General features: G+C 41.1%; 1 protein-coding gene across 2 annotated transcripts in view; it reads left to right on the top strand.

The window, feature by feature from the left end:
• OTUD3 (OTU deubiquitinase 3) overlaps positions 1-21,868 on the top strand; it is a 753,927-nt gene that overhangs the window by 314,394 nt on the left and 417,665 nt on the right. For both annotated transcript variants that reach the window (XM_044061797.1, XM_044061796.1), the window contains one exon: positions 14,187-14,309. In XM_044061797.1, the coding sequence (XP_043917732.1) occupies positions 14,187-14,309 (123 nt within the window). The remainder of the gene's footprint in view (positions 1-14,186; positions 14,310-21,868) is intronic.

Genomic DNA, 21,868 nt, shown 5'->3' with positions numbered 1-21,868 from the left:
GCATTTACCTTTACAAGGCCCACTCTGCTGATCCAGAAACTATTTCCCAGGGCCCTAAAGGGGTTGCAGCTGCCACTGCTAAAAATCCTCTCCCCTCTGAAAGGGAGCCCAGAGCTTTAGAGAGATGGGGTAAAAAAGTGTATACTTCTGCTACACTTTCTGTGAGGGCATTAAATTGTCAATTTCATATGATACAGTACCAAGAGTATTTGTTAGATGAATTGCATAAAAAACTGTCTTCACCTGACCCCCTAGACCGCAAGTCACTTCAGGATCTGGTACATAACTCACAACAGGTTAGCAACCATTTCTTGCAATGTGGTTATGATGCATTGGAAGCTTCATGTAGGTCAGCTATGACTGGCGCAGTCAAACGTAGGCATGCTTGGCTGAAGGAACAATCTCTGCCAGACCATGTTAAAGCAAAGCTGCTGGATGCTCCTCTGGAAAAGCAAAAGTTATTTGGCTCCACGGCTCAGGAGGTCCTAAAGAAATTTGAAGAAAAGGCAAAATCCGTACAAACAGTCAAAGATTTTAGAAGTACAACCACCAAGATTCAGCAGGATTTGGCCTTCCAAGAATTGGTCCTTTCTAGACACAGAGAGGTTTCAGAGAGGCAAGAACAGGCGTGCCAGAGGTAGAGGGCAAGCTAGAGGCTCCTACAGAGGACGTCAATGGCAGCCTCCCAACCAGAGAGGTAATGCAGGACCTTCAACTGCTGCACAAGGACAGGCTCAATGACTTTACTTTGACACCGCCAACCAGGGCTCAATTGGAAGCACCTTTGGGCGGAAAGCTTTCTTTATTCTCAGAAAATTGGCACAGTATTACAAGGGGCAAATGGACACTACAAATAATAGACAAAGGATACAGGTTTCATTTCCACACATTACCAAAAAGAAAGGGCATGCCAGACCTGCCACCGAATCAAAGGGCAGAGGCTTTGAAACAAATTTCCAGCTTAATGCAAATGAAAGCTATAGAAAAGGTTCCTCTCTCAGAACAAGGCCAAGGATTTTATTCCAGACTATTCCTTGTTCCAAGAAAAGAAAAACAATGGAGGCCTATTCTTGACTTGTCCACACTAAATACTTATCTCATTGTGCCAAAGTTCAAAATGCTGACTCTACAGCAGCTCCTTCCCATGCTGGGCAAGGGGTCTTGGCTGGTAACTCTAGACCTCAGGGAGGCATACCTGCATGTCCCTATCAGACAAAGTTGCAGAAGACACCTCAGATTTCTTGCAGGGTCAGAGCATTATCAATTCTCAGCATTGTCCTTTGGCTTATCTACTGCACCCAGAGTATTCATGAAATGCCTGGCATCAGTAATTTCACACTGCAGACTTCAGGGGATTCAAATATACCCATATCTGGACGACTGCCTTATACAAGCGGACAGCCAACAGACTTTGGTAAAACACTTGAATTATGCCATCCACCTACTTCAGGCCTTGGGATATACAGTCAACTTTCACAAATCAAGACTTGTTCCATCCCAAAGAATAACCTTTCTGGGTGCAGATCTAGATACTACCACCCAAATGGCCTTCCTCACAGAAGAAAAACAAAGTAAACTACCAGATTACTTCAAAAATCTGACAAGACAAACCCAGCTGACTGCAAGGAAAATCCTGCAGGCCCTGGGTCACATGGCTTCTTGCATCCTTCTGATTCCGCAAGCAAGACTACATATGAGGAAACTACAATGGTACGTAAGGAGTTTATGGACTCAGCACAGTCACTGCCTGGAAACTTTGATACCACTCATTCCATGCCTTCAAAAGGAATTTCTGTGGTGGGCTCAAGCAAGCCAGTCAAACAGGGGTCTGCCTTTCAGCAAACCAATAGCCAGCCAAACCATTACAACAGACGCTTCAGACCACGGATGGGGAGCGCACATGGAGGGCAGATGCATTCAAGGTCTGTGGTCACAAAAAGAGCTACGCATGCGCATAAACCAAAAGGAAATGCTGGCAGTGATGCATGCAGTCGAAGCCTTCAAACCTTTTCTGCATAATGCCATCTACTAATAAGGACAGACAACACCACGGTTATGTGGTACATAAACAAGCAAGGAGGCACCCATTCCTATCCTCTTTGCAGGCTGGCAATGAATCTATGGGAACTATCCTTGAAACTCAATATACAGCTACAATCCCAGTTTGTGCCAGGGAAAGACAATATACTGGCAGACAGCTTAAGCAGAAATATCATGGATGCACACGAATGGATGCTGCACCCAGACATCTTTCTACAGACAACACAATCATGGGGGAGGCCGGACTTAGATCTTTTTGCCTCCCCCCACAATCATCAACTGAAGAAATTCTGCTCAAGGACATACCACCCACAAGCATGAAAAGTGGACGCCCTCTCTTTCAGCTGGAGAACTCTAACAGTGTATGCATTTCCACCTCTCCCATTAATGACCAAGGTTTTACTGAAGATCAGGACAGAGCAGCCAAAAGTGATTCTGATAGCTCCGGACTGGCCAAGACAGCACTGGTACCCACTGTTAAAGATTATGTCACTCACAAAACCATGGCCTCTTCCTCTATGGCCACTTCTACTGACACAGCACAATTACAAAACTCTGCATTCCAACCTGAAAACCTTGCAACTAACAGCCTGGAAAATACCTTGACTCCTCCTCAGGACAAGCTATCCCAGAGAGTGAAAGATATTATTATGGAAGCTCGCCGGCCTTCCACAAGAAAGGCATATTCAGCAAAATGGAAAAGATTTCACATTTGGAACACCACAAAGGGCCTAGATGCGAGAGTGATGAACATGCCACATATCCTGGAATACTTGGCAGAAATGTTCCACAATGGTCTGTCTTACTCTTCCATTAAAATTCATGCTTCAGCGATTTCAGCAGAGTACAATACTGATCCACCTGTCTTCTCTCATCCTCTCCTAAGACAGTTTCTAAGAGGAATCAAAAACATCAATCCTCCAAGGAAACCACCTCTACCTACTTGGGACCTTAACTTCGTGCTGGAAAAACTAACACTGCCTCCCTTTGAACCAGCAGCATCTGCAGAACTACAGTTCCTGTCTTGGAAGACTGCTTTCCTTCTGGCCATAACCTCAGCAAGAAGAGTATCTGAGTTACAGGCCCTTATGGCAGTACAGCCATTTCTTATTTTTCATCAGGACAGAGTTTCATTGAGAACCAATCCTACTTTATGCCAAAGGTGGTATCCAGGGTTTCATTAAATCAAGCTATTCACTTGCCTACCTTCTTTCCAAATCCACAAAACAAAGAGGAGAAACTTCTGCACACCCTGGACATACACAGACAGTTGCGCTACTACTTGGACAGAACTAAAGGTTACAGAAAAACTGACCAGCTGTTGGTAGCATATGCTGCTGGTACACAAGGAAAAGCAATTTCCAAACAGACAATTTCAAAATGGATAGGGAATTGCATTCATTTTTGTTACTTCTTTCATGGAAAAACTCTGCCAGCTAACATTAGACCTCATTCCACGAGAGCCACAGCCACCTCCACAGCCTTCTTAAGAGGGGTGGCTACCAAGGGCATTTTAGAAGCTGCTACATGGAGCTCCGTGCATACATTTGCCAAGCATTGCAATTTACCTTTATATTCCAGATCCAGAGCAGGCTTTGCTACGGCAGTCCTGCAGGGCATTTTAGCTACACCATCCTTTACATAGTTCCTCCACCCCCAGATTGGCTATGGTATTCTACCCATATGTGATGACTGCAGATGCATCCTTGAAGGACATAGTACAGTTTTGTACCTACCATAAATGTAGATGTCCGATAGGTATGCATCTGCAGTCAGGTTTACCCTCCCTCCTTCCCCTCTGTGGTATTTCTTGGGTATTTACCCCTCTTATAGCTAGCTGGGGTGATCTATTATGGTGTATTTGTTTTTATATTATTGTGCATGTTTGGATTTTTAAATGCATCTCTCCAAATTTAGCCTTCCTTAGAGGGCACCTGGCATCTGGGGCAAGAAAAACTGAGGAAGATGGCGTCGGCTGATGCTTTTGTACCCCAGGCGCTCTGACTTCGGGGAAAGTGCGACATCAGCCGACGCCGGACCCAGACTTTGGAATCCGGCCGACCGAAGGGCTGCCTGAGGCAGGACAACCCATATGTGATGACTGCAGATGCATACCTATCGGACATCTACATTTATGGTAGGTACAAAACAGTACTTTTTATAGTAGTATGATTGTAGTTTGTTACTTAGAGATGTACGATGGTTGGTAAAGTTGCAGGGTTAATAGAGGAGGGGGTATTTGTAACTGTCATTTTTAACAAATGTTGTTTTATTAATACATATTTTTGTTTAGCACATAAAACATAATTTGTTTTAAGATTCTTTAGCATGTTCTATTGTATACACCTCAGTATTGTATTATGTTTTGTATTGTTTTAGTAGATACTGGTTTTGTTCAAGGGAATGGTGTTTCTTTAAGAAAGATATGATGTCAGTAATTAAATAAGTAATTAATTAACTATGTATTTAACTTCAAGGATATAAGCTGGGTTGTCTGGATTTGAATTAATTCTGATGAAGTTTCCACTTATGAGACGAAAGTGCTTAATAAATAGTATTTTGTGATTCTGGTCTGGTTCATAGGTTGGTACTAGGCTATCAGCCCTAGGGCCTGTACAATCCTAGCCATAACAATTCCCTGGATATTTCTTCCCACAATATTTAGTTCCTTGGACCCCTGTCTAGCAGGGTGACTGACATGATCCCTGGGGTGAATTTCCTATCTCCCATACAGTCATCAAGGTTCCTTTTGAAGAGGGCCAAGGAGGCGCTCTGCTTGACATGTATGAGCAGTCTATTCCAGAGTATGGGGAGTCTCTGGGTCAGGAACCTACCCCTCCAGCATGTTTTGTTCATTGTGATGACAAGGTTTAGATCCTTGGAGCGTGTGGCTCTGAGTGATTGGATTTCTTTAAGTGGAGCATTCCAACAGCTCAGGGTTTGACACATGGCCTTGTATGTTAAGCAGAGATCACCTCTGAGTAGACGATATACCACAGAGTACAGCTGGAGTTTTTTTAGATGGTCAACATATGGCATCTGCTTTAGGCCTGTGATTCTTTTAGTGAGGTATTTCTGTGACCTTTCCAGCTGCTGCAGATGTCTTGTGAGGTGCATACCAAATGGGGCATTACACTCTATAATGGGTCTAATGAAGGATGAGTACAGTGGGACAATGACCTCCTTTTTTCTGGATGAAAAGCCCTTAGTGATGAGGTGTGCCACATAGAAGGATTTCCTGACTGTTGTGGCGATGTGGTTACCGAAGGTGAGACCACTGTCCACCTGTGTCCCTAAGTCTCTCATCATACTTTTGGTGTTTAGTGAACTGCCACCTATGTGGTAATTCATGGCTAACATGGTTTTTCCCAAAGGGGATAACTAAACATTTCTTGGCATTAAGCATGAGCCCATGACTCTGGCACCAATCATCTGTTTCTGTAAGGTCCTTTTGTAGAATATCCACATCATTTGGGGATTTGATAATGGCTCCCAGTTTGCAGTCATCTGCAAGCTTTGATAGCCAGAGTCCCTTAGTGTTGGCCTATACTTCAGAAAAGTAGAAACAAGAGCGGTCCCAGGACTGAACCCTGAGGTACTCCACTTGTCTGGAGCTGGATTTGGAGTCTGCTACTTTTACAGCCTGGGTTCTGTCAGTGACCCAGTTGGCAACCCATCAAGTGACGTAGGGATTTATGCACAGCTTAGTAAGTTTATCTATGATTTCAGAGTGGGGGATGGTGTCGAAGGCCTTGCCGAGGTCCAGATAGGCTGTGTGGACCGCCTTACCCTCATCCACGGCTCTGGAGACTGATTCGAAGAAGTCAATCAGGTTCAGGAGACAAGATCGGCCCTTCACAAACTCAAACAGGGTGGGGTCCAGTGTTTGAAGGTTGCCAGTGTCTTTGTTTATAAGTTCCATGCCCTTGCAGATCAAGCTAGTCAGACTGATGGGATGGTAGTTCCCAGGATCCAAGGTGGATCCCCCCTTGTGGAGTGGGATAACTGTAGCTATGCGTCACTCAGTGGGCATGAAGCCTGAAGTGAGGCTATGATTAAACATGACACTTAGATGAGGTGCCAGTTCATTTTGTAGTTCATGTAGTACACAACCCGGGATGTCATCTGGTCCCATGGATGTATTCTTAGCTTTGGAGAGTGCGGTTTCTACCTGTGTGGCCGTGTTTACCCGAATTTAGCAATCTTTTGGTATTGAGATGGGCCCTTTAGGGGGTGAGAGGGGAGTGAAGTTGGCACTAAATCGATCTGCCAGGATATTGGCAATAACCTTGGGATCAGTATATTTAATGCCATTCTGTTGTAGCTCAGAGCAGATCTGAGCATTGCCATTTAGATTCTTGACATAACTATAGAATGCCTTGTGGTTGTCTTTGGAATTTTTGGCAATTTTATTTTCGTAACAAGCTTTTGAGGATTTTATGAGGGATCTCAGCTTCTTACTGAGGCTGGTAAGGGAGGTTTTTGCATCCTGGGATTTTCCTCTTTTTTCTGCAACAGTTTCTTCCTTCTGTTTTATAATTTGTTTATGGCAGGGGACCACCAGATTGGCTTCCTTTTTTTGGAGGAGAGCATCTTCGTTCTATTTGGGATGGCACGATTCATGCATGAGTGGATATGCTTGTACGGTGCCTTAGTGTAGTATTCAGCAGTCGAACTTTCAGATCCCGTCTGCATGGGTGCCATGAAGTTTGTTACTTCTGACTTGAGTAGCATGAAGTTGGCTTTGGAGAAGTTTTTTGCAGAGGTTTCCTTACTGGGGGGTGTGGGTGGGATGTGGTTGTCAAGGGTGATTTGCTTATGGTCAGACCTGACCTATAAGAGGGTGACCACTGGTGTGAAGCTTCTATCTCCCATGTTGGAAATGATCAGGTCTAGGATATTGGAGCCCCTGTTGGGACAATGGATTAGTTGATCCAGGGCATTGGAATTTATGAATTCCAAGAACCGTTGGGGAAAGGTATTGGTACCCGAGTAGTTTTCCCAGTTAATGGCAGGGTAGTTGAAATCACCCAGTATTAGGGTGTTTGGTTGTATCTTAATATTTTCCAGAATGTTTAGAAAGGTGTAGTGAGAATCTTGGGGCATGCTGGGGGATCTGTAGCAAGCTGCAATTTGGATTGCAGTCTTACCTAGTGTTAGTTGCACCTGGAGAATTTCAGATGCATTGTGTTGGGCAACTAGCCTGGAGGTGTGAATATCCTTGGTGAATATGGACACTCCTCCACCTTTAGTGTTTTGGTCTTGGTTTGGTGGCTGAAAAGTGTGGTAAGAGTTGTAGCCTGGTATTACAGGGGTGCTCTCTGGAGCCTTGAACCAGGTCTCAGTTACTGCACAGATATCGATGTTCTCCAGTTTTAGGAGTGCCTCGAGAGAGTGCATTTTGAGGTTTAGACTTCTAGCATTGAGTAGAATTACCTTCAGATTTTGCATGCTTGTATATGCTATGGTGGTGGTTTTGTCCTTTGAATCTTGCCTAAAAGGCACTATAGGGGTGGTAAGAGCTTTAGCCAGCAACCTGAATCCCAGGGGTGACAGGTGCAGACCATCTCTGGCAAAGTATCATGGTTTGTCGATCATGTCTTCCCAGGCAGATAGATACTGGATCCACTTTGAATGACACCAGAAGCTTAACCAATTGTTGAAGTCAGTCATTGTGTCCTCATACTCTGGTATCATTCTGGGGGAAGGCAGGATGCTACTCAGGGCTAGGGTTATACCTGCCTGGGCCACATGATCTGATAGCTCTTCCATATCTCTTTTCATGTAGTCCAGGGAGGTACATCTCAAGTCATTCACTCCAACATGGACAATGACAGAGCCGTATGTATACTTGTTGTGGAGTGACTTGAGTGCATGCGTTATGTGGCGGATCCTGGCACCCAACCGGCAGCTGACTAATTTTCTCGTTGCTCAGCCTGGTGAGTGTGACATCAATGTGTCTGACTATAGAGTCACCTATGACTAAAGTGTTGGGTATATTGTCTTGCCTTAGGGGCTGTTGTTGGGTGGGGCACACCTGTGTTGTGAGCTGTGTGTCACTTTGGTTGTGAATGGTGTTTGCGTTTCAGCTTCGGAAGTCCTTGTTGCTTGGGCAGGTTACTGTTAAGGGCCTCCGCATATGTTCCTCACTTTTGTTTTATATTTTCAGAAAACATGAAATTTTAGCATTAAAAAAAAGTGGACTAGCTATCTTTAAATAAAATTAAATTATAAACTGTTCTAGTAAGTGCATTAAAGTATTTAGTTACCAGAAAAACTGTTATCTTTTATTCACTTCTATTAATTTTAAACTTTATTTTTTACTGACCTGCTTGCCTTCTACCTTTTAATTTTGTTTCTCTCAGTAAACAATGTCTAGACCTGTTGAGTTATTGCCTTCACCTTTAGTCAGTTTGTTTCCATGGAAACATAAGATCAAAATGTACAGCTGCCCTCTGCTTCAGATTTCTCATCTGGCACGGAACATTTATTTGCTTAAAGAAAACTTACATTGAGGGGTTCCCATTTTTTAAAATCCTCTTGCATTCACAAAAAATTGTCATTAATCCAGACATTCACTTATGCAAAAGTGAAAGAAAACATTTCAATTCTACGTGTATTATAATCAGTGCACTTCATCCAGTTCCCCAACTCAACAGCCCAATATTAAAACCTGCTGACTTAAACATGCTTTTACTCAGCCTTTGTTTTGTTTTTACATTGTAATGCAAACATTTCTCAAAACTAAATGAGAGAAGAAAAAAGTACCTATTTACTATCTTTATGACACAGGAGAGACTTGTGCCTGGCCTACAGACCCAAACCTAATGAACTTACTGTATGTCCTTAAATCAAATGGGTCTAGGGCTATGCATTCCATGGACTTGAATCTGTCCCTCCAGCATATCCTATTTAAGTTGCAGGCCATATTTATCTCCCAGCGACTGCCATGTCTTTGGAACAGGCTACCAGTTCATGTGAAGCAGAACACCTGTATGAAACTGTTCAAGAGGAACCTAGACAAGGCACCATAAATTCTTACCAGGGATAGTTGCCACAACCCTCCTGAACATGGGCAGTCATTACTGAATGCAATCTTGGGTATTGACTAGCACTTCTATGGTATTACATTGGGTTGAAATGGCTAGGCTTAAAATGACCTCCGGGTCACTAGCCTAGTAATCTCCTGTGATCTTATGATACAGGTCACTGAAAATATTTTTGCTTAAAGTTACTTTTCCCCCTTCTCCCTATTTTTTCCCTTAGAGTCCTTCCAAACGTTAAGTGGGGCATATGGCTGTCAGTCCCCCAACACATTTAACAAAGTCAACAAAAATCCAATCTTTCTCAGACACCTTTTCTTGTAAATCTGTATTTTACAAATGTGATCGATGCTTTGTAGTCTCACATTTATTCACTAATTCGTGTTGCTGTTCTTCCTGTTCATCTCCATCTGCTAACCCCAGTCTGTGGTTCAAGTCAAACGTACTTTTGATGCTTCTAATCAACTCCTGTGCTTTTTCTTTTGCCTCTCAAGCATTTTCCTTTGGAATATTAGAAAAGGTTTCACTTGCAAAGTCTCTCTGTGATCCTTACCTTCAGAAGATTAAGAAGCAGAGTCCCCTTCTGTTTGATGGCTCACCGCTTGTTAGACAAACTTTTGAATTCCCCCCTTAACCTGTTCTGCATCAAAAATTACTTTGATCCTCCAGGAAAAAAAATATTCTGAAGACCGCTTGACCCAGCAGCTTGAATCTCACACCTGTCTGCCTACATTCCTGGATTGCTGTGATATATGTGCTTCTCTTCTCTCTGGTGTACCGTGAATAATCCATTTTCCACAAACACTCTGCTATTAATACTTTGCCCTTCTGCCACAGTTTTGTCAGGATCAACTCTTTCTGTTGGTATGATTGCATCTATACTAGTACAGGTCTTGGCTTCTTTCTCATGGCCAGGTTTAGAGCATTGTAGTTTGAAAAGTTACAGTGAAAGAAAACATATGGCCTTATTGAGCTTCTAGCAATGTACCTCATCTGTATGTTTTACATTATTTTTGGAGTGTTTTGAAAATCTGGATAGGAGTAGATTAAATAGAAAGGTTCCCACTGCCTGCTTTTATAGAACTCAACTTAAAACTACTGTGTGCTTGGAGCAAGTTCTTTGTTAGTCACGATACTTAAATCTTCATCTGAGGGGTCTGATCCAATATGTATAATACATGGGTTCATCCATCCTGTGCCTGCACACATGACTTCTCTAAAAATCATTTGTCCATTCGCTAATGGGGCATGCTGTCATTGCCCTACCAGTGGTACCTCTCCACAAGGATTAGGGAGCATGCTTACTTCAGAAGTCTCCAGTTTCTTCATACTGTTTGTACAATTCAGATGTCCTCCATACATTCAGTGCTTGTGTTTATGCTGATTCTGCAATCCATGTTCTGAGTTCTAGTCAAAGCAAAATGTGGATCTAAGTTAGTTGTAGTTTCTTTGTTCTACCCAAGACTGATATGGTTCTTGTTTCAACTTACGTCAGCAGGCTCCTTCCTCAAAGGCCTGACTTGGGTACTTGTTAGTTGTTTGCCCAGAGTCTCAGTAAATTTACCTTTAAAATTTCCTGTTTTATTTTTTCATTCTTCCATAGCACAGGAGAAGACAAGCACCTAGTATATAATTATATTATATAGTACATTTTGAGACTGCAGTGGTGGTGCTGCTGTAGCATTGTCGCCCCACAGTAAGACGCTGTTTGGTTAGATTCTCAGCTAGAGCGTCTTCTTTGTGGAGACATGCGTGAATGGGTGTTCCTTCGTTGAAGGTTGTGCATCAGAGCTGGCAACACAGTACGTAAAAATCTTCTGCCAGTCATTAGGAGACCGGAGTTCCACTGTGGCAACCCCTAACCGGGAAAAAGCCGAAAGACACAAACATTTAGCACATTTTGAATGAACTGGTTTCTATACACGATTTGAACATTTTCAGATTTGATCCTGGATTTTAATGTTTCTGAGGTGAAGGGTAACCATTTTCCTTTTGCCAGCACATTATCATGTTTTTTGTCCTCCTTTCCTATTGTATTATTACATCTGGAATGTAGGATATTGGTGTTGAACTGAAAAGTTCTTGATTTTTTTTTTTCATTTTACTATTTTGATAACCTGTTAAAGTGGACTGGTCCAGCGGCAATTTTTAACCATGACCTTGGCACAAAACAAGTCTGATTTGTCCACATTGTTGTAACTTTTATTAAGCCACATACATGAATAGAAAAATTATACTGCATCAGAAGATAAGAATGTAAGGCCAGCTTGCTCTTTGGCTGGCAAATGAGAATAAGCAAATTGTTGTTGTTGTTTCTTTCGGCTTTTCCCGGTTAGGGGTCGCCACAGCGGAACTCTGGTCCGCTAATGATTGGCAGTAGTTTTTTACATGCGGAGTTGCCAGCCCTGACGCACAACCTTCAACGAAGGTACGCCCATTCACGCATGTCTCCACACAGAAGACGCTCTAGCTGAGAATCGAACAGAACAGCGTCTTACTGTGAGACGACAACGCTACCGCAGCACCACCAAAGAGCAGAAACAGAGTATGTCAGGAATGGAAGTCTGGTCTCACTGACACAAATGAGCATTGTGAATTCCAACAGCTTAGAAGTTAATCCAAATTCAAAACCAGTGCTGCCAAAGTACAGTATGTCAGAACACTTCAAAGTGTAAGGCTTTTATAGCCCAAACCATTCAGGCAAGCACTAAAATGCATTGTTACTAATGTAATATCCCTCAAAATGAGTAAGTAAAACTAGTACTGAGGATTTTAAACAAGACATAACATATTTCTTATGCCACCGGACTAGCGTATCACTATTGACTAATGCCTCTGTAGCTATCCTATTCATGCCCTTACATAAAACACTGTAATATCCATTCTTCTATTTCAAAACTCTGCAGGAAATTGAAATGGAACTTTTCCCGGTTAGGGGTCGCCTTGATAAGACTGTGACTTGTAGGTTTAATCTCAGTCTGTCATCCATCCAAACATTCTGTATTCTAAAAGTATGTAGCCACATAAGCAAACTAATGACATTTGGATGCCACCTAATACTTACTACAAAATCAATACCTTTATAGCTTTAACCATGCATTACTAACACATGCTGTGGGCTGTGCACCTGCAAATGCCCTGACTTTTCACCCTTTGCAAATCTGACCTTTGACCATAATTCCTAAAATGTTTGAGTATGTACAAAAATATGGTATCTTATTGTATCTTAACAGATTATCAACATGGCATCCATCCTAAACACACTATTACAGGCACACACACCCTAACCAACTAAGAACCAAATATATATAGCCGGCTAGCTGTCAGTCAAAACCTTGCTGCTCTTAAATACACAAACTTTCAAATGGCTATGTGAAAGCTACAGCCTATCACTAAAGAACTCTCTATAAAAAATTCCAGACTGATATGCTAAGAAACCAAGAAGGATTACATTTGCTCAGACCATCTTTCAAAATAACAACTACTGACAAAACCTTAAAAAAATGCTCTGGTAAACTGGAATACCCAACCAGATTATGTGACAAAGTGATCTAAATTTGCTCAGAAAGTAACTCCATGCATATATACTAAATAAAAAGAAATGCAATTGCTTTAGAAATACTGGTTAATAAGAAGTTAAGTAATTGGAGTATAAAAGTTTATTCCTTTTATCTGTTAACCTCTCATTACCACATGCATGGTTACATTTGTAAGTAATGCACATAAATGTATATTTCTAGCAACTAGGTGCCATGATGTGCTTAATTTTAGTAGTGGTATTCATCACATTTAAAATTACTTTGGGTCAACCAACTCTATGCTGCAGTACCAACCTACACTGTAGCTTCATCCACATCTCCATGTTCATCTGCAACCTATACATTGCATTCCAACTTTTCTCTTTCTACATCTGTTATGTCTTGCTTATCTGCAAAAAAGCCCTTGGAGTATTCTATATATGACTGGTTGTGTATATAGTGCTTTCCTTAGTTAGCTGTCTCAGCTGTATATATAATTAAATTTTCTATTTAAAAACTGTACAGTTACTGCATTGCATTTCAAGCCACTTTCCCCACTGTGATAGTGTTATACAATATGTAGTACTATCAACATTTTTTAAATTGTATCTATATATTTTAATAGTAGTCCTTGAAAATGTATTGCACATTGCAGTCTTTTGTTGCATGTTATACAATGATTGCTATGTATATGCATGTTACTGTGTTGTCTTGTGCCATTTTGGCCCAGGTCATGGCTGAAAATGGTCTTTGCACCAATTACTGCATACAGGTAACAAATTTTCTTCTTCTTCTTTCGTCTTTTCCCGGTTAGGGGTCGCCACAGCGGATCACCTGTTCACTCAAAAATGATAAGTGCATGCAGTGATGAAGTACATAGTTAAGAATGCAGTTGAAATATTGTGACTTTGATCTCTCTCACTATGTACCATCTGCAAAGTTGATAGAAAATGTTTAACTGACAGGGTGAGACCAGAATTCTTTACTATCTGGCTGCTGTTAGCACATAAGTTTCACACCATATTTAATTCCTGTTTGTGACAATTAATTAACAGTAACCACTTTCCAGCTATGAGAGAAAGAGAGAAGGCACTTTGATCAATTGTCATCTTTATATGTGTCAGTTATTTTAGTCTGTAAAGTGAATTCTATGTATCAAAAGTGTTTAAATCTAGTTATGTATGTACATAGTTTAAAAAGGAATTGAGCATTGTCTGCATAAACTCTTTAGCTAAGAGGTAATGTCTATGACAGAGAAGATGGGTTTACCCTTGAAAGTAACACCTGTGTTAAAATTAGCCTTTACTTTGAGGTGGTCTAGTATTTTTGCAAAGATCCGAGGATGTTTATGTAATAGAAGAACAATTCTAGTGTAATGTATATATCAAAATATGGTTTGATATACAGTGATGACATTTTCAACACTTGCTGATGTTTTGTAGCATTCATCTTGTCAGGTTTATCTAAAGTACTTGCAGTGTGCTTACCTTTAAGTTAAATGGTAACTAGTAGGTAAAACCACTAAATTATATTGTTTCTTTTACAGTGTATAGTTAAATTGTGAATGTTGCAATGTTTTTATTAGATCTCTGGTCTGGATAAACCAGATGCCCGTCAACTCCACATAGCTTACAGATATGGAGAACATTATGACAGTGTGCGAAGAATTAGTGATAACTCCGAAGACCCAGCTGCTTTGAAGACAGAGGTTGGTACCATTTGGTGACAGTGAATCTATATATTATGCTCACAGAAATGAAAAATATTTTTAATTGTAATACATCAGAACTGGAATTTTCCTGGAAGATTTGATAAATTAGATAGCTGAAAAAATGCAGTGATATAAAACGTATCATTGTGTATATCTCAATATTTCTGCAATTGCAAAACGATTTTTGGTTGCATTCTCTCTCTGGTTGCATAACTTTATTCTCCTGAAACTGTTTTGACAGTGCATGCTGATTTTGGTAGATGCCTTTTTATCGTGAAAACTGATAAATCAGATTTCAAGTAAAACTTTCAAGTTGTAGACACTATAAGATGATAGCATGGAAACTGTTATTCTAGTAACAAGTTTATTCCTCCATACCTCTCAACCTCTTAGAGTAAGAAATCTGAACAAAGCCATAAAAAAGTGGTACAAATGGGGACAATTTTGAAATATTCCTCTTACAGACTTAGAAAGTTGGTAGAATAACAGGTTTTGAATTAGCATGAATTTTCTGAAGGGTATGAAGCCTAAAACTCAAATGTCTATCATTATTTTCTAACTTCAGTCTTTAATGATTTGACACTAATTTGCCAGAAAGCCACAATTGTATGAAAAATGGACCAAAAATATAAGGCAAAAATCTGGACGTTCTGCTAAAATTTGTACGGTTGAGAGGTATGCCTGCAACTAGAGGGAAAGGTTATACTACTGGTTGAACTGCTTTGGATAACAGGTAGTGGCTTTGATTTTTTATTTTTAATTGCTTTCATTATTTTTTTAATTGTTTTAAAGAATTTTGAGTAGGTATAATTTACTTTAACCTAGTAAGATGTAGTAAATTTAGCACCTTTCTCTGTTACATATAAAGACAGGGAATCAAATTTGGGATGACATAGTGAAACTTGCTAGCAGCTCACAAGCTAAACTCTCATCTTACTATAGGGTGTTGTCCACAGTAGATCCAAGTAATGGGATAGTGCAGCTAGTGCACAAATGTAAGTTCTTATGCATCACATTTCCAGCCTTCCACAAGCAGAATTAGCTTCTGTTTTATAAAGGTGGCATCATATGCATTCTCATATGGCATCCTTTGGTTATGTCATATGTATTCAATGCAGTCTGCTTTCTTCTGTGGCTGTTTGACTCTTGAGTTGCAGCTCACTTGCATGCACTTTGTACAGGTGTTACTGAGGCCACTAAATTCCTATTATGAGATACTTGTATTAACGTCTTCTTCTGTTTGAGCCTTGTCGACAGTATTAAGAAGTAGTACTTTTGTACAAAATTAAGACCAGAAGCATAATGAAGGTTTGCTTTTATCCATGAAGTACAACTTTTAAGGCAAGAGATTCAAAATTCTGTCTCTTCTTCATCCTTCAGTCTAGCTGTAATTTCAGTAAGATTTTGGAAGAGTGCTGAGAAGGAAAGTCTGTAAACCTTTGTTTAGTATGAGATGCAAATTGGAAGAAAGGTGAAAGATGAAAAAGCCCTCAAAAATCAGACAATAGCTATTTGAAGTAAACCCTTCTTGGAGAAGTCAAGACCTCCTTCCTCATGCCTTCAGTACTGCTGGTGAAAAGAAGTACCTCATTTTAGGCTGATATCTGCACAAGTGTTGGCTGTCACCTTTCCCAACCCTGCCACCACTTCTTCCTTAGTTTTCTTCCTTCGAGTTGATAGTAAGAATGCTAGGAAATTTTAGACTAAACTAAGTTTGCTTTGAGTGGTTCCAGTGATGTCCTTCCCTTCAGCTGCAGACCAATCAGAATTCACAAGGAATTACCAGATGAGGTGCTGGCACTTTTGCTGTAGTCAGGAGCAGGTGCCCACAGCTCTATACCCAGTGTTTTGCTACAGTCAGCACTGAATGTGAGGGTGAAAGAGCTGACAGTCCTTCAGCCACCTGCAACGCATTCACATCTCATCGTTGTCATTATAGAACCATAACAGGACTCTTGAACACCCTGCCATTTCAGAAAATTTTGCTCCGTGATGGAGCTGTCCAGAATTCAGTGGTGATCTGAGGCTGTATTAAGTTATGCTTTGCTGGAAGCTTCAGCCTGGTTACTGTTACCCCCCCCCCAATACTATTTATATAAGTTGGTGACAGTGTGTCAAGACGACTTCAGACTGGCTGTGCAGGCAATAATCAGTGACCGCTAGGAGTACAAGAGACTGCAGACTTGTTGCTCAGCATCTCAACCCAACACATACACACACTTAAGACACAGCAAGAAGGAATGCAAGAAACCTCTGAAGGAATTGAAATGTATTCCTCTAGGTGTGAAAGAAGCCCTACTCCTGGTCATGCACTTGTTGGAGAGGATTCACTGAGTCCACTATGTGCTTGTAGATTCTTTCATTCAAATTCAGAGGACGAGGCGGCGAGATGGTCAATGCATAATTTTCCTATGCATAGTTTCAGTGCTTTCACCAGGAAGTGGCTGTCTTGCCACTTAAGGACCAGATTTGGCCAGAAGATTCTACAAGGGATTGAGGGACTCCTGTTGCAAGTGGCATGAGTTGCACTGTCAGTGGTGGATTTATGCCAGGCTGTAGTCTGCAGTCATGTGTGAGCCAAACAATTTATTTCATTACCTGACTTTGGCTCCCTGTTCATGCAAACCTCTGCACTGATTTAACTAGAACAGCATTTCCTTGGTCAGTCCCTTTTCTCTGCACTTTCCACCGATGACATGTCACATGTTCTGTCGTTGGGTGAGAAGGAGAATTGTTTAGGGCAGAAAGTCCAAGGACTTAATCACAGGATGAGGCATATTACATATAAATATTCTGGAAATGAAGGAGGTCATTCTGACATTGTGTGCTGTCTTGTACTCTCGGCCTCATTGTGTTGAAAGGAAGGAGATACCCCCCCAGAAATCTGTTTATCATAACCAAATTACACATTCATTATGTGGCTTCCATATGCCCTTTTTATGTAGCTAAGCTGTGGAACATTGTTAACAAATTAGAACTGAGGTCAGTACGAAGTCTTTTGCAAGCAAGTTGAAGACCTACCTAACTACTACAAAAACTGACATTTTCTACAGCAGTAAACCATAATCAAAGTATAAGTTATTATAATACACACATAAAAGTATTTGATCATGTGACTCTTCCGTACTGTAAAAATTCTTTTTACTTCCTGATTGTCATTTACCTAATCTCTAAGCAGCTTTTTTAGATTCCCAAACCATGTAAACCGTCTGTGCTAACTCCACCCTTTTACTTTTTCGTAACTCCCTTTTTTGTTTCTAAGTTCTTCTCTGCCAGACTAAAGCAAACATGAAAGTATGCCATAAATGGAAGGAAAACCTATGTGACTATATGTAAATAATAATTAATATACATTAGAAGAATTGTATATACATTTTCTTTAAGTTTATGGAAAAGTGCGTTTGTTATTGCTTCTGTAACTGTACTGTAATTCTGCTAATTGTTCACACTTTGGAAATTTTCTCTCAGGGCTGCTACTGAAAGGGACCTTTGATTAGACAATGTCTACTAATCACTGTTAACAAAGGAAATAAAGAAATACAATTAAACAAAATAACATGATAGTAGTACGGAACTCAGACAAGTAAGAGTAAACACACTTCAATCCCATGCAAGTGACTGTGAGGCTGTGAGAATGGGCTTTCTTGTCTAGTATCTTTCTACAGTTTAGGATTAGTCTGTAGGGCCAATGCAAAATTTGCCTCTGATACCCAGCAGGCCCTTATCTCCTAATTGTCTCCAACCACCCTTAACTATTCTTTACAAATATTCCAAAGTAAGGACTGCAGTGGCGAGTGCTGTGAGGAATGTGGTACTGTTGTGTTAGGAGCTTACAATAAATGTAGATATTCAAATAGATTCACTTTTGCAGTCCAGTGACCCCCCCCCCCCTTTTATGACCAGTTGTATATTTCTATATGCTAGGTTGGGAAGCAACTAGTTTGTTTATCTGCAGTTTCCCTCTCACTTCACTACCAGGCTGCTCCTTCCTTTTTTTACCTATACCTACTACCTAAAGAGGGGAAAATTGGGGACCTCTTGAGTGGACTCTGGGCACAGAGGGCTGTTACCATCTGATTCACTTGGGCTTTGCAATTGGGTCTTCTACCTGGATTTTCCTAGAGCAAGAAAATTCTGTAGATAATGTTGGCTGATGTAGCTGTTGTACCACTGTGGTCCTTGCTTAATTGGTAGAGGAGTGTCATCAAAGGCCTTGGGGCATATAGAGCTGTGGAAGCCAGACTAGCAGTTAGGCTACTGGGAGGCATGAACCCTCAACAATGAGGACTGTAACAGTGAATCTTGAACATCTACAGCTATGGTAAGTTCCTAACACAACTGGGCTTCATTCATGATCTGTGTATGTTCACTTCTCTTGAGCATACTCACTTTTCTACTGTCCCTTGCTGATGGAGGTCTGGAAGAAGATGAGGGTTTAATTGCAGTTTCCATGTGTGTATAAATTATTTATAGGTTCATAGGATGTTACTAGACTATTGACCTGAGGGTCTTTACAAACCTAGCCGTTAAATCTCAGTATAATACTAGTTGAGAGATATCTTCTATGCCCAAGAATTTTCTATCAAGGACTACCCATGTCCAGGAGAGAAGCAGGGTTAATCCTGGTAGAAATTTACGGTTTCCCAACCTGTCATCCAGGTTGCGCTTTAACAGGGTCATGGGAGATGCTCTGCATGATGGGACTGGGAGCCTCTTCTAGAGATGTGGCAACCTGTGAGAGATGTATCTGTCTGTCTAGCAGGTCCTATTTTTGTCTCAAGCAAGACTGAGGTCCCTGGAATGGGTGACTCTAGTCCTATTTGACTTACAGATGTGTAGCATTTCAACTAAATTTGGGTCAGAGATAGCCCTGCAAGCCAGACATAAGTCACCTTTGAGTAGGCTATATGCTACTTAGCCCTGTAAGCCAGACATAAGTCACTTTTGAGTAGGCTATATGCTGCTGAGCACAGTGACAGCGACTTCAGTCTGTCTGTATAAGATATGTGTTGGAGACCATGAATTTTCTTGGAAATTGCTGCAGTCTCTAAAGCTGCAGCAGGTGTCTGGTACAGTGAATACCAAAGGGAGTGTTATATTCAATAATAGGCCTGATGAGGGATGAGTACAGGGGAGTTACAACCTCTTTTGCTCTCAAGGCTATGTCTTTCTTAATCAGGTGATCAACGTAGAATGCTTTCCTCACCACAGTAGACACATTGTGGTCAAAGTTGAGGTCACAGTCAACTTCTGTTACCTTGTCTCTCACTACTGAATTGGTACTTAGGGTGTTATTGTTTATTTTGTAATCAGCAGGGGCATTGGCAGCAATCATTGGTCTGTGTAAGCTCCTTTTGGAGTATGCTGACATTGCCAAGGGATTCAGTGATAACACCTAATTTGCAGTCATCCGCAAACTTGGTTAGCTGTAGCCCCTCTGTTTTGATCTGGACTTCTGAGAAATGTATGCCAAACAAGAGGGACCCAACACTGACCCTTATGGGACCCACTGGTGATAGGTCTGCTGGTAGAGGTGAAATGTCCTAGTTTGACTGTGTGTTGTCAATCTGTGAGCCAGTTTGCAACCCACCTGACAATGTATAGGGGTTGATGTTCATCTGGGTTAGTTTATCAGGGATGCCTGAATATGGGATAGTGTCGAAGGCCTTGGCCAAGTATATATAGGCTGTGTGCACACCTTTCCCCTCATCTATAGCTCTGGTTACATTCTCAAAGAAGTCCACCAGGTTTAGCAGGCATGACCTGCCCTTGACAAAACCAGACTGGGAAGGATCTGGGGTTTGGAGGTCACCTGTATCCTTATTTATGAGGTCCACGATGATTCATTCCATTGCCTTACAATTGAGGATGGTTAAACTTATGGGTCTATAGTTACCTGGGTCTGTTGCCAAGTCACCCTTGTGGAGAGGGATAATAGTCATTGTTTTCCATTCAGTGGGGACAAAGCCAGTACACAGGCTGTGGATGAATAGGTGTCTAATGGAGTAGCTAGCTCTTGTTTTAGAACATTTAGAACGCAGCCCAGAATGCCATCTGGCCCCTTGGAGGCTGTGTTCTTAGCCTTGGAGAGAACTTTGATGACTTGCTCTTTGGAGATGCAGGGCGGAGGAGGTGATGGTGACATGGTTTGTGGTATGTTTGGGGGATGATGGGGGTGAAATTTTCACCAAACCTGTCTGCTAGCAGATTTGCATTTTCCGCAGGGTCAGTGTGTGTGATACCATCCACAATTAGTTCGGTAAATAACTGAGTCCTATCTTTTAGGTTTTGGATTTAGCTGAAGAAAGCTTTGTGGTTATCCTTGGCTATGGTTGATACATTTTTCTAATAGTTGCTCTGAGGATTATATGAGTTGTCTTATTTGATTATTTAGGCCTGTGAGGATGCCCTTCCATTTTTGGGATCTTGCTTTCATATTTTTAGACAATAGCCTCTTTCATTTATTGTATAACCTATTAATGTCCACCAGGGTGGTTTGTTTTTTTCTTGAGGATCTTGCTTTATCAGGGAGAGCTGTGTCTATGCATTTGTGTACATGTTTATACAGGGCATCTGTGTATACCTTAGTATAGCTGTCAATGCCATGTGTAGAAACTGGAGCTTGACCATCCATCTGGGGGGTGGGGGTATAGTTAGCTTTGGAGAAGTTTTTTTAGTCTGGCTTCTCCTTTGGAGAGTTTTGGTGCTATTGCTACTTCCAAAGTGACTGATTTATGGTTGGATTTAACCACTGTGGACTCTACACTTGAGTGGATGCATCTGTCGCTCATATTAGTGAGCATTTCTAGAATGCTGACTATTCTTGGGCACTGTAGAGATCTGGAGAAGTGAGGAGGAGCAGAATAGCATGAAGTTAGAGGAAGAGTATAAGCTTAGAAAAATGTTTAGTGTGCTGACTAGTGCCTACAGCAAGTAGTCCCACTGGCTGAAGTGGATAGATGTTGATTGTGAAGCTCTCTTATTGTGGTAAGTACTCATCTTTCATTTTGTGAATTCTGCTTTGTGTGCTGAGACTGTGTGCGCAGTTTCTTCAGTGGATTCAGAAACTCAACTGTTTTGCAAATATAAAAGTCAATGATATGAAAAGTTTGTGTATAAATGGTACATTTATCAGATTTAAGCAAGGTACTGCGATTAAACCAGTGATTTGCAGTATCATAGAGTTAATGATTTATGTAGTCGGAGACAATGATTCTCACATTTATGCAGAATGGAGTCTGTAGCCTCAGGAGTATAATGGTGTGCAGTGAAGAAAAATTGACCTAGTAGTTTGGGTATGCGAACACGCATAAACAGTAATCTGGCCTTTGACTAACTTGTGGCCAAGGTAGTAAGAAAATCATTGTCTGTTTCCCACCTTATACGTAAGGGCATGGCATTGGCATCCATGTACAAAGAAGTCATAGTGCTACTTTATTTGGCCCTTATTAGACCCCATCATTGAGTATCATTCCCCCATTGACATGTACTTGGCCAAACATTTGCAAGAGTTGGAAAGCTTACAAGGGTTCATTTTCAGAAAAATCCATGGTCTA

The sequence above is a fragment of the Protopterus annectens genome, chromosome 2.part0, assembly GCF_019279795.1.
Source record: "Protopterus annectens isolate FY-2018-M chromosome 2.part0, PAN1.0, whole genome shotgun sequence".
Classification (NCBI taxonomy): domain Eukaryota; kingdom Metazoa; phylum Chordata; order Ceratodontiformes; family Protopteridae; genus Protopterus; species Protopterus annectens.
The sequence above is the reverse complement of the archived record's forward strand: the minus strand, read 5'-3'. Positions and strand labels throughout refer to the sequence as shown.